This window comes from Lolium rigidum, chromosome 6, assembly GCF_022539505.1.
Source record: "Lolium rigidum isolate FL_2022 chromosome 6, APGP_CSIRO_Lrig_0.1, whole genome shotgun sequence".
In the NCBI taxonomy this organism is placed as follows: Eukaryota; Viridiplantae; Streptophyta; class Magnoliopsida; order Poales; family Poaceae; genus Lolium; species Lolium rigidum.
In genome coordinates, this window is record NC_061513.1 from 316,984,233 (window position 1) to 316,997,241 (window position 13,009).

Genomic DNA, 13,009 nt, shown 5'->3' on the forward strand with positions numbered 1-13,009 from the left:
CCAAATCTCTAGTGGTAAAAGAAAACATCCTAGACACGTAAAATTCTAAATCATTACCTTTTTCAAATATCACATGCATATATCTTTCGAGCTCTGAATCTGAATCAAAATCTAATTCAAATCCAGACCTCGAGGGGCATCTGTTGACACGGGTTTTGGCACATATTATGAAAATAAGCCAAGAATTATGAACATAAATAAACAAATGAGATCCTTATAAAAGTTCTATCATAACTATCAAAAAGGCAATTTTAGGACATGAGCTTTCATGCGTATGCCCCCGTCGCTGGAAACGACATTGTATTATTGACCTAAATCATCACCGTCCTGGGCACGCGGCGTAAATTTTAAATGATACTCATATAGAACAAATTCGGTGTTTCTCTCTGGCAACATGTGAAATTCCTAAAAGAATATAACTGCTTGTTACCAAAAGGATAATGAGAGGCATAGAGAAATAATCTATACGCTAACCACCAAAGATTGACTGTCAGCTGACTAAGTAAGACAGTTGATGTTACACGGATAGCTTACATGCTACCCAAACGCAAAGCTAACCTGATCAGACCATATGTCCACTTCCACTAGCAAAATAGAAGCATACATGCAATACTGTATATATACATGTGTGCTTGCATGATTCACAACCATCATGTATATGCTTAATCGTGCATGCAAAATAATTGAAGCCCATCCTAATTAACTAGCCCATGCATGCAACGACAACATTTAGGCATGCATGGCTGCCAAGCCTGCATGCACATCTCATCATCACGATTAATCGGCCGGCGCTGTCAGAATCCGGCCATTAGAATCAGGGTAAGAGGAGCTGACCACGTAAAGAAAACTACCCGGCCAAGTTTCCTCCATGCCCACGATCTCCCGATGCCCACGTTCGCTCACACGACGTGCACGTCCGAGTCGATCGTAACTCTCCACCAAGCAGTCCTTGTCATCGGGATCTATATAAACAGCAGACCCTTCGGCATACGGGAGCGCTCCGTTCCAGTCCATCGCTGGCACACGCTCGCCCATTGCTGCTGCCGAAATCCACCCGCGCCTGTGATGCTCGCCTACCATAGCTTGCTCACGCGCGTCCACATATACGCTGCCGCCATCGACTACATAGGCCGCCGGGCTGCTCGTCGCCGAAACACGTCGCTGGCCGTTCGTCACTGTATCGCTCGCCTCCGGCCGCTCGACATACGCCCTACCATAGGTGTTGTTGTCTAGTTGCCGCGGTATAGCACCAGTACGTTGCCGGTTTGTCCAATCATCTTCAACACCAAGGTGAGAAAATGAGGTAAAATCGTTAGCTCTCTTCCACTACACTCCATCACACTCCTCTTCCATCAATCGCCAAAACCAGCAATCACCGCTTCAGTCCATCGCTGCTGCCTAATCACAATTCGCGAATCATCCATCAAGAATCACCAAATCAGTCCATCGCTGCTGCCTAAAAAGTACCCGCCCACGCTGCTGCTAGGCTATACTCGCACATACGCGTTGCCGGCCGCTCGCTGTACACGTTGCCGGCCGATCGTCGCCGACGCTGCCGAAGGAACACCCGGCGCTCCTACATCTCTACGCAAAGGTAATAAAAAGAAGGTTCATACTCTCCTGCTCCCATGGTGATTGTTGCTCCATACAACACATATATTTTCTAGTTTCAAATCCCTTCATAATCCAAAGTTCATATCTTGTTTGGTCTCATGATGATCTTTGATCTCATGTGATACACTCAAGAATAGAACCAAAGTTCATATCTTGTTTGGTCTCATGATGATCTTTGGGTCTCATGTGATACAATTCAAGAATAGAACTAAAATAGATATTGATTGGATTGCACATATTGCTCTGACTTGCCCAAATTAATATATCCCTTGTTTTGGTCTCATGGTAAAATCCCATGAAGATACAAATCGGGATAATCAACCAAAGCCTACTTTGGTCTCATAGTGATCATTGGTCCTATGATGATACAAATTAGGTGCACATATTAATTAAAATCATCATTGGTTCGGTCGCATGGCGATTCCGATATCCATGTTGATACAAATCAAGGATAGATGTACAAATAAAATTCACATTGCAATGTTGTAGTAATCAAGACCATTCTCCTCCATCTAAGGTGATAGTATAGCCAATGTTCTGCTAGCCGTGTAGGTCTGAAACAAAGATCAAATAAAATATTGATGCATGCCATTTGCCTAGCTACTCAACCTTGATCAACATAGGGGTTTAATTAGCCAGGTAGTATTAAATTCTAGAAGAATCAAACTTTTCATGCGCTCAGCCAAATATATTAAATATGCACTGGCTAGGTAGCATCATACATGGTTAGGGTACTAGTAGATGCGCATGTCAGAATTAGACCAAGCAAATCAAGTTATGCTAGTCCTTTGTATTGGCTTAATCCGAAAATTAATTAAACTTTGTCTAGCTAGTACTAGGCGTGTTGGGTGTTGGCCCAAAGTAGATTATACACTCCCATCATATGGATGTATGTCTCAGCCAACATAAGACAAAGATAATTTTCCCATATTACTTCTGTACTAGATATGATATAGTGCAGTTGAAATATTTGCCTAACTCCATTACGTATGAGGAGTCCCAAATCATATATGATATCTGGTACACCATACTGTTAGTGCTAAAATGAATATGACAATCAAGTAATCATGCATGACATTTATTTTATGTATAGTTTAGCCGCATATAGCTTGACTGAATTAATAATTGTCATCATGCCCATGTAAAATATAAATAGATAAATATTCTCTTGTTTGGTTACACTACAAGCGTACATTCTATGCTATGATAGTGATAATACAATCTAAGAGAAATAACCATGCTTCACTCGGTTATGCTACACGTGGGCATATTGCCACACGGCGCTAGTAATAATACAAGTGAAGTAAAACTTAATGAAATATGTTCATATAGAAACACTAGTCTCTCATACAAAACTAGTGCGTTGGCATAGGTGTTGAAATCATATATCACCGTCAAGTTGCATGCATATACTCAATAAAAAGTCCGCATGCTCACAAATCAACATATACTCCTGCTTGGTCACACTACATGCTATGCTATGCTAGTGATGATACAACTAAGAAGAAAGAACCATACTTCACTCGGTTATGCTACACGTGGGCATATCGCTACACGGCGCTAGTAATAATACAAGTGAAGCCAAAGTTAATCAAATTCTCATGCCGCACACCTATCCAAAAAATGTTGGGTAAAATTGTGCCTAGCCAAATCAACTTGCATTTTTTCACTAACCATCATGCTAGTAATATAATGAAGTTGAGTAGAAATTAAACTTGTTGCATGTTAAAAATATAGCATGCGCCATATAATAAATCATGGTACAATTTAAAATGTACAACAAAGTCCAGCTAGCTAGGCGGATCGCTGAAATAGATTTATCTAGTCTAGAATACAAAATGAACTAAGCTCTCCATATGAGCTATCATGCTCCAAATGGCATTCAAAAGTCTGCATATATGTATCTGCTGCTATAAAATTCCTGAAAATGGATCAGCAGCCCCCATGATAATATCCACTTGCACATACCTCAACGTGTATGCAAGACCAAAATTAAACAAAAATAGATGCAGGTTAGTCTGAGTTATAATCGGGTAGCTTGCATTCCTCAAATACTCTCATGTCGAAAGGAAATAAAATATTAAACTATGTACATCCTGTAGACCCATTAGTACTAAACAGTACTACACCCATTCGTACTAGAAAAAAATATGCAGATCTAGATATAGAATAGCTACCGATGCATATAGAAAATCATTGTGCATGGCCCAGGGCCAAAATCGCATGCACCATTCTGATGCTCTTATTGGTTGGCTAATGAAACAACCTCATGGACAATTAAAAGTATACTTTATGATCTAAGCCGACTGAATATAGTATATATCTGATGCATGCGCTTTACTTGTACTTCCCAAACTAGTACAAGTGTCAAATATTCTGCTTGTACCTCTTATACTAGTGCAAGTGAAAAATGAGACTTATACACTAAATATAAATGATGCCAAAAACATGATAACTTAAAGAAGATGAAGTGCTCCACGAGCAGACGACGACGACGACGGCAGCGGAAGCGAGGAGAACTTTAGTTTCTACAACTCGTAGTACCCATATGTTGTAGTGTCATGTAATAGCTATTGTTGGAATTCTTAATCAGGGGTTTTCTCTCCGGAGATGTAATTAACAGTTCTTTTATGTAAATGTAAGAGTTCTGGAAATAAAGTACCTGCAATGTTTGATATCTTTTATTTATCTTATGCACTACGCATCTAAAATTACTATCTGTCTCTATGACGTGGACGCGTACATTAGCTATTTTTGTCGCCGCCATTTTCCCGTCATCACCAGCGCGCGCGAGTCGGCGCCCTCCGGGCGCGCCGGCTCATCCCTTGCCGGCTCCTGCCTGGCCGGCTCCCCCGTCGTCGGCTCCGGTGGTGGCGGCGCTCCGGGCGAAGCAGAGGGCCCAGTCGGCGCAGCCGTCTCCGGCGCCTGAGGTGCCCCCTCCGGGCTCTCATCCAGCACCACCACGCTTGGCCTGGCTCCAGCTCCGGTCGCGGGCGGCGCAGCCCCGCCAGCCCCGGCTCCGGTCGCGGGCGGTGCAGCCCTGCCGGCTCCGGCTCCGGTTGAAGGCGGCATGCCCCGCCCGGCCCCAGCGGCTGGGTCCAGAAGGCGAGTCCGGCGCGGGAACATGTCATCCAGTGTCGGCTGCCGCGTCGGCTCGACCCGCGTGCCGCGATCAGGCGCTGAGGCCAGCGGCACGGCGAAGGAAGGCGCCCCTGCGGGAGGCGGAGTGCCCGCAGGCGGCGGCGGCGTAGGCGCGCGCGATGGAGGCTGCGGCGTTGGCTCCCTCCTTTGGCGCAGAGGCGGCGACGCGACGCGCGGAGCCTGCCGGGAGCCGCCGCCCTGGGCAAACTTGATGGGAGCCCTAGCCGGACAAACAAGGAGAAGATAAGCATAAAAAGTAAGGAAAGAAAAGGAATCAAACAAGAAAGAGAAAGAAAACTCACCCGGCCTGCTCCGGAACCTTCTTCGGCTGCTGCCGGCGGAGCTTCTTCGCCTTCGCCTCCAAGGCGGCAGTAGAGCGGGGCTCGCTGGCCCGCTTCTTCCCCTTGTGCGCCGAAGTCGCCGTGGTGCTTGGCGGCCTCGCGCGCAGAGGCACGGCCGGGATCGGCCCCGTGCCGGACGTCGCCGGCTCCTCGTCCTCCTGCTGCTCCGGTGAAGGGGGCGGATTGTGCTCCCCCTGGCCGCCTAGGTCAGGCGCCTGCAGCAGGTCGTCGTCGCCAGCTTGGTCGCCGGCTTGGTCAGCCGGATCAACGTGATCCGGCGTCCACCTCCTCGTCGCCAGGTCGCCGTCCTCGACGTTCTGGCGCTCAAAAAGCTAGAAAAGCAGAAAACATGAGCAAACAACAAGCCGGAAATCGGCAGAAGCAAAAGGAAGTCGGCCTCGCAGCCGCAAGCCGGAAGCCGGCGAAAAACACAAAGCTTACCCGTTCGGGCGGGTGGTCCCTGTCGCGGGGCGCCAGCCCGTAGTTCCAGTCGTCCGGCATGTTCGCCTTGGTGATGTTATTCACCCGGCTGGCCACCTGGGCCTTGGAGAGCAGCGCCTTGGACGTCCGGTTCGGGTCGAACCGGCCGGACATGTGCCCGATTTTGTGGGTGCGCCTCTGGAGCGGCAGCACCCGGCGCTCGGCGATGGTGCAGAGGAGGTCCTCGGCGGTCAGCCCGTTCTCAACGGCCGCCCCCAGGAAGTCCCAGAGCTGATTCACCTCAGCATCCGGATCCGTCGTACGGGCGTTGTAGCTCCAGTTGATCCGGCCGACTGGAGGAGCCGGGTTGAACTCCGGCAAGTTGATCCGGTCGACGAGCTGGCCCTCGTTGCGCACGTAGAAGAATAACATCTGCCAATTCTTCACCGAGTCAACGGTGGGGATTTTGGGGAAAGGCGTACCAGGCCGGGTGTAGATCGAGGCGGCGCCGCAGGTCCGCAGGCGGCCCTCAGTGGTTTGGGCCTTGAGGTAGAACAGCCGGCTCCAGAAGTCGATATCCGGCCACAAGCCGGCGTAGGCCTCCATGAACACCACGAAGCAGCTCAGGAGGACGCATGCGTTGGCCGGCAGGTGGTGCGGCTGCAGGCCGAAGTTGTCGAGGAACTGCCGGAAGAATGTGGAAGCCGGCAGGCCCAGCCCGCGATCGAGGTGCGCGCCGAAGACGACGCGCTCGCCGGGCTCCGGCGTGGGCTCCGTCTCCTCGCCGGGCGCCCGCCAGACCACCGCCGACGGGATCCGGCGGAGGCGCACCAGCCGCTCGATGTCGTCCTCCCGCATGTACGAGCCCCTCCACGATCCGCTGGCGGAGGCCATCGTCGAGGAAGAAGAAGAAGTTGACCACGAGAGGCGAAAGGGCGAGGAAGAGCCTTGTGACGGCGGCGGCGACGACGGCGGCTGAGGACGCTCCGTTGAAATGCGGGGCCCCGTGGCGCCGGCTCGACGGAGTGGCGGCGGCGGATCGGCGGAGATTCGCCCGCCGGAGTTCGCCAGGGGAACGGCGGAGAAACTGCGCCGGAGTAGCGAGGAGCTCGAGCGAAGAGGGAGCGAAGCGGGAGCGTGAGGAGGAAGAAAGGGGCAAGTGGCCGCCTCGATGCCTCCCCCGCGGCATTTATAGCCTCCTGCCGCGGGCGGTTGGCCTCCAAGTGGCGAACGTGGGCCAAGTCCCCGGATTTATTGCGCCGTAACTCCGCCCACGACCACAGCGGTTACCGAAAACGGCCACACCACGTCCCCCACTACCGCACCGGATCCGGAGGAGACATTGATGTGACCAGACGAACCGACCGCAGAGCCAGGCGTCAGACCGGTCAAGTCGGGTGCAGGACCCGAGGCGGCGGAGACTCCGGCGCGCCGCAAGCCGGAGCCGGACAATAAGTTCAACTCGGACCAAAAGTCATCAGCAAGGCGGAGACGCCACCAGAACTTGCGAGAAAGCAAAAGCTGCATAAGTGTAAATAGCGGCCGGCTAGAAGCAGCCGGCAGGAACAAGCCGGATGAGGGCGCAGCCGGCTGAACGGAAATTCTCAGTCGGCCCCTCCAAGTGCCGTCAAGTATATTCGAGAAGCCAGGAAAACCTGCCTAGGTCCTTCTAAACGCAGGACCTTGCCAGCTTCGGGGGCTAATGTCGGGGGAAGACCCCGGGTAGGGCAATGGACGCGGAGCAGCCGGCTGGCCACCGGCCGGCTCGCGGCAAAGGCCGGCTGAGGAGCAGCCGGGCCGGCGCCGTGGCCGGCTGGTCCGGAAGCCGGCTGGCTCTAGGTCCTAGTCGGCCTGGCTACGGCCACCAATGCTGTAGCTGGGCCGGCTTCTACAAGCCATATCCGACTGGGGTTTGTACCTCAGACCGACTCGAGGCTGGCGAGTCTTGCACTAGAAGGAACCGGGTTGGTGATCCGGGTTCCCAAAGTCCACGCTGACTTCATCCTCCGTAAAGCGCGGGGCACTGTGGAGCAATAGTGCCACGCGCCGGACAGGCCATCATGGTCTACGTCGAGCCGTACTGGCTACAGTGGCTGACGGCGACAAGGACACCTCCTCTCCATACCGCTGACCTTGGCAGCCGGATGGGACAGGCCACGACGCCTCAACGGCTCCTGACGTCACCGCCTCGGGAAGGAGCGGAAGCCGAAGCCGGCCAAGCCGGCCAGTAGACTATAGGGTCTTATATGTAAAATGCCGGCGCCTATATAAGCCGCACTACCCCCTCTCGTGCAGGGGATCGATCGATCATTCTCACTTCACTCCACCCTTAGCGCTGCCACCGTGAGAGAGACCATCGTCTCCCTTAGCCTCCCGGGAGCAGCCGGACACAGCTCTAGGAGCACCATTGTATTGTGTGATCATCATATACACTCATAGCGAGGAGTAGAGGTGTTACCTCCATCGGAGGGCCTCGAACCTGGGTACGTCGCCGTGTCGCTCGTCCCTATACCCGCATCCGGATACCGCCGTGAGATCTCTCAGGAACCACTTCGATTAGCCACCCTATGGCATATGCCGTGACGATACCACGACAGGCACGGGTGGCACTTGAATAGTGGGAGGTTCCATGATCCTCCACCTCCGACGGACCGGCAGTCCCTGCGCCAGGAGATGCGCCGCCGGATCGACTGCCTGCCGCCAGCAATGCAGCAGCAGGAGGTGTACCGGCGGGAGGATTACTGGCGCGCGTTCCTCGCCTGGGAGCATGAGGCGCGTCGGGTTATCCACGGCCGCCGGGATTCCATACCGGGCGACGACGTCCCCGACAGCGAAGACGATGTCTTCTACAAGGATGGCGAGGACGCCGACGAGGAGGGCGACAACGAGATGGAGGGGGCACCTCCAGCCACTGTCAAACTAAAGGCGGTCCTCCTGGACAACTACGACAAGGATGTGGCCACGACAGGCGCCATGGCCGCGTCATTGGTTGACGAGGAGGCCAAATGGTCATGGCCAGGGCTGGAGGACATCGTCCAGCTCCCGCAAATGGTGGCGGAGCACGTAGCCTTCCTGCCACCGCCACTATCGCTGCCGCCGCACGCGCCACCACAGGCAGCGTGGGACGGCCAGGACGTTCCACCGCCTCCGCCACCGACACCACGACAGTTCGCGCCTCCTTCGCAGTATGCGCTGCCGCCTCCGCATGACGCGGAGCCAGCGAAGGTGCCTGTTTGGTCGCACCAACTATGGAAGCCCCCGCCCTTCATCGACCTGGTCTTAGACGACGAAGAAGACGACGGCGTGTGATTTTAGTTTAGGTTTTACTTTAAATTTATGTAAATTATTTTTGAATCAATGAAATTTCAATCAAGTTTCACGTGTTTTTTTTAATCCGTGCCTTTCTATTTGTTTCATGTGTGGGTGATATGTTGCAAACGTATCTATAATTTTTATTGCTCCATGCTTGTTTTACACCAATTTCTATATGTTTTTTAACACTTCATGACACTTTTATGCATTTTCCAGAACTAACATATTGACAAGATGCTACAATGCTAGTTCCTGTTTTTTTGTTGTTTTTGTATTTCAAAAAGTTGTATAGGAAATATTCTTGGAATCAAACGAAACAAAAGCCAAACTTCCTATTTTTTCCGACACGAAGACGAAGTCCGGAGGAGAGACAGAGGGGCGCCACAGGGTAGCCACTCCAACCTGGCACACCACGTCACCGTCCAGCTCGCGCCCGCGCAGCTCGCGGTCAGCCCAGTACGCGTCGTCGGGTACGTCCTCCTCTCCGCGTTCTTTGGCAGCGCCGAGCGCACGGCGGCGGAGGTTGACCCGCCGCCGGATGTGTCCCTGACGGTCGACATGTCCGACCAGCTCTGGTACATGTCGCTGCCGGTCGGGGCGACCAGGGACCACCCGGTGGCCAACCCGTTCGGCCCGGACAGCCCCAGCCTCGCGGTGGTGGACCTCCCGCCGGCGCTTGTGGTTGTGCCGGGGAGCGACGTGCTTCGCGACCACGTGCGCGGGTACGCGGCGAGGCTCACGGAGATGGGGAAGACCGTGGAGGTCGTCGAGTTCGCGGGAGAGCAGCACGGTTTCTATGTGCTCCAGCCGTTCGGCGAGGCGGCCGACGAGTTGATGCGAGTACTCAGGCGGTTTGTGTACGCAGGTCACAGCGCCTGAGCTGTGATGTGCTGTGCTTTCTGACGCTTTGTGTTAGCTGCTTGTTTCAGTTTTACATTGAAATCCAGCTACTGAAGCATTTTCGTGCTTCTCAAAATAAAACGAGTAGAGCTGTAACATTTGCAGAAACTTTTGATTGATCACGGCAGGGGCGATGCCTTTGGATCAAGTTAATTTATCACGTCCAATTTTCGGTTTATCTCAACAAACGACCAATTTTCAGTACCAATTCATATATGTTTCCTTCCTCTCATAACACTATCAGAAAGGTCGTGTCTAAAATTCTGAACAAATAGCAGCATAGCTAGTCATCATATATCAATGACTTCTTCAGGAGGTTCTGTCTTGCAGCGAGCATTCTTCTTTGTCAAGGCTTCCTCTGGAGCCCCCCTCTTGCCGCGAGCACTCTTCTTCGGCATGAAGACATCCGTCAAGACAGTCTTGGACTTGAAGGCAGCAGAGAGTATGCCCAGCGCCTGCACTCTCACACACACACAATAAGCAAAATATCAACCACCAGTTAATCAAAGACACTACATATAAATACTCGTAGTACGTACCTCATCCTTGCCGATCTTGACGATCTTCTCCTGCAGCACGCTGAGGTCCTTAACGTCGCACTGGGCGAGAAGCGTGATCATCGACATGGAAGCCGGCGTCACGGAGAGGTCATCTTTTACGGTGTACGTGGGCGCGGACACCACGGGTCGGTTTGTTTCGTCGCCGGCGAGGGTCATGGCCTTCCGCCTATAGCTGCGGCAACTGGGGCAGAGACTGCAATAGAGCGCCGAGAGCTGTCCACATTTGGTGGCAGCAGCGTTACCTAGGCACGTGTAAAGTGTTCCACTGCCGTTGAGCTTGACGCCCAGCAGCTGCTGCAGGCTGGAGACCGTGGCCGGGGCGGCGGCCGGGATCAGTTGTAGCTCTTCGGTATTGTACTTGGCGCCCAATGTCTCCGCGCTGCCGAGCAGTGTCCCCACGCTGCCGACCATGCCCTCCTTGGCGAGCAGGCTGGTGATGGTGCCCAGCGGGAGGGAGAGGAGGGCCGTCAGGAACTCCACAACGTCGCTGCCGGCCTCGGCGAAGCACAGTTTGCCTGTCTTCTTGTTGATCAGCAGCTTTATCGATAGCTCCTTGGTCGCCATACTATCCTGTTACGGTTCAATTCAAACGTTCTATATGAGCAGCCTAATTTTGCAGGAAAACATGCATTTCTCTCTAGGAGAAGTAACATTTCAAGACTATGTAACCCAAAGATGTAACCGGGGACAATTCATACTCTGAAGTCTTCGTGGCTTTGGGTGAAAAGGATGCGGCAGGGAAGTGCCAAGAAGTGATTCTACTCAATCTATAAGCTGGTCGTGAGGTCGATTTGGTGCAAGAGAAACAGAAGGATGTTTTATAAGCAATACAAGCCGATTCAACAAGTTATTGACCACCAAATGCATTTCAGTAGTCATTGGCGAGCAGGGGCCACCTTGTTCTCCACATCTAAGCTTTGTGGTTGGTCTGAATCGTGTTCTGTTCTTGGCTTTAGTTTAGTTGTTGGCCATGTGGTAGCGCTTGCTTAGCTTGAGTTTCAGAACTTTAACCGGTCGTGTTTTGTTGTTGTTTTGGTGAGTTCTTTTGTATTTCAGGATGATGTCTTTTGGCCCTCGTTGGCCACCTTATTTTCTTAATATACCACATTGCAGCTCTCTTGCATTGTTCGAAAAAAATGAGATGGCCATGTACAGCATCAGGTGTAAACCACGAGCTATGTGCAAACCACGCACCTATACCATCAAAATAACATTTTCTATATGAGTTTTTTATCGAAAAAGTAGATTAAGATTTATGTAAAGCTCTGAAAGCTACAGTTGAAATGGCTGAGATCAACCAGATCAGCTATACGTTTCTGTTTTGATGGTATATTGCAAAGATTTATTCACATAAGTTTCCAGATTTACTGCAACAAATTTAACATACTTAAGGAGATGGCCATGTACAGCATGAGTGTAGCATTTACAATCCTCTATACCGGCTTATTAGAGCACCACATACTTCGAAAAAAAACTTTAGCCAGTAATTTTTTTTAAACAAGATATGACACAAAAAGAATACCTTTGATAACTTATTTTGCATATGTATCTAATGGTATAATTTTTCTGACATATATCTCATACTCTGTTGATCAGTGGCCTAATAAACCGATATGTATGTAGTAAGTACTGTGTTCCTAAAAGACTCAAATCCTGAATTAAGCCCTGGAGGCCATATGAGAGCCTAATGAACTGCCTTTCCAGAAAAGATCGTTAGGAAACGCAAGATTAATGTATAAATAAATATATAAATCTAACAGTACATTGATTAAGAGCTCGGAGCAACTTTTCAATCAGGTTTTCAGGTTTTCATGCCATCTCTAACACAACAATTGGAATAATAGGTGGGACTAGCTACCTAGGCTAGGAAAACTCTGTTATAAGCTTGCCTAAAACACCCTCTAAGAGTAAGCACTAGAGTGATTACTAGTTATTACTATTTCCATTTATCGAAAAAAAAGTTATTACTATTTTTTTCTTTTGTTCCCTTTTTCTACTAGTAGTTGAAATAAACAATAGAAAATACAGTAAAAAGGATGGAGTACAAAGTATGCAGTAGAAAGATACAGCATAATTGAGAAGTATAAAAACCCAACACACCGTAGAGTAAAAAGTTGTGAAAATACAGCTCGAAAAATGCAGTAGAAAATATGGTGCAAAAAAACAAAGTAGAGAGTAGAGACTAGTATAAACGCACTATAGAAAATTAGTACTCTCGCCCATCCAAATAAGCAGTGATTTGGATAGGAGGAGAATAGTAAGAAATCATAATACATAAAATAAATAAGAGAGTCGTTAAAACATAGTAAAAAGGGTTAGAGATAGTGTCAAAAAAGGACAATGGTGAAAATATTTTTTGGGAGCTCTTTTGATATCGGAGACATTTTTTAATCTTGAATTGGATTTTTTAATAGCAACATCGTCTATTTTGGAAGCTAGCCCTTTTTAACCAACCAAACAACTATGGGGGAGTAGTCCAAAGCAAACATACTATAAATAGAAATCGTGTACTGAAGGAACGTAGATTATAAAAGCTAATGTGACCTTTAAGCAAAACGGTGATTACATTACTCTCGTGAAAAAGATGTCGCAAATATATCTAAATTTAATTGTATCTGGACAATTTAGTGTATAGATACATCTAAATTTATATAAATCTGTGACATTTTTTTTTGGGACGAAGGAAATACTGAGTACTGGCTCTGTGTCATCTTACTTTGC

At 50.0% G+C, this 13,009-nt stretch overlaps 2 protein-coding genes across 2 annotated transcripts in view; one reads left to right on the plus strand and one right to left on the minus strand.

The window, feature by feature from the left end:
- The window catches only part of LOC124664654 (probable carboxylesterase 15), a 48,340-nt gene extending 38,572 nt beyond the window's left edge, over positions 1–9,768 (plus strand). Inside the window, exon 3 of the mRNA XM_047202123.1 lies at positions 9,243–9,768. Coding sequence (XP_047058079.1) covers positions 9,243–9,707 — 465 coding nt within the window. The 3' untranslated portion in view covers positions 9,708–9,768. The remainder of the gene's footprint in view (positions 1–9,242) is intronic.
- A 250-nt stretch (positions 9,769–10,018) lies between these two features.
- Positions 10,019–10,852, minus strand: LOC124664656. The gene is made up of 2 exons (XM_047202124.1): positions 10,268–10,852; positions 10,019–10,183 (listed from the first exon to the last, which is right to left on the minus strand). Exons 1-2 carry the CDS (start codon positions 10,850–10,852, stop codon positions 10,019–10,021), a joined length of 750 nt encoding a protein of 249 aa, XP_047058080.1.
- Between the last annotated feature and the right edge of the window lie 2,157 nt (positions 10,853–13,009).

What these genes read in the sequence shown, in the direction of transcription:
- LOC124664656 (XM_047202124.1), bottom strand. Translation starts at nt 10,852, where the DNA reads ATGGCGACCAAGGAGCTATCGATAAAGCTGCTGATCAACAAGAAGACA. An exon ending in TCAAGATCGGCAAGGATGAG is followed by an intron (nt 10,184 to 10,267) that starts GTACGTACTACG and finishes GTGAGAGTGCAG; the next exon opens with GCGCTGGGCATACTCTCTGC.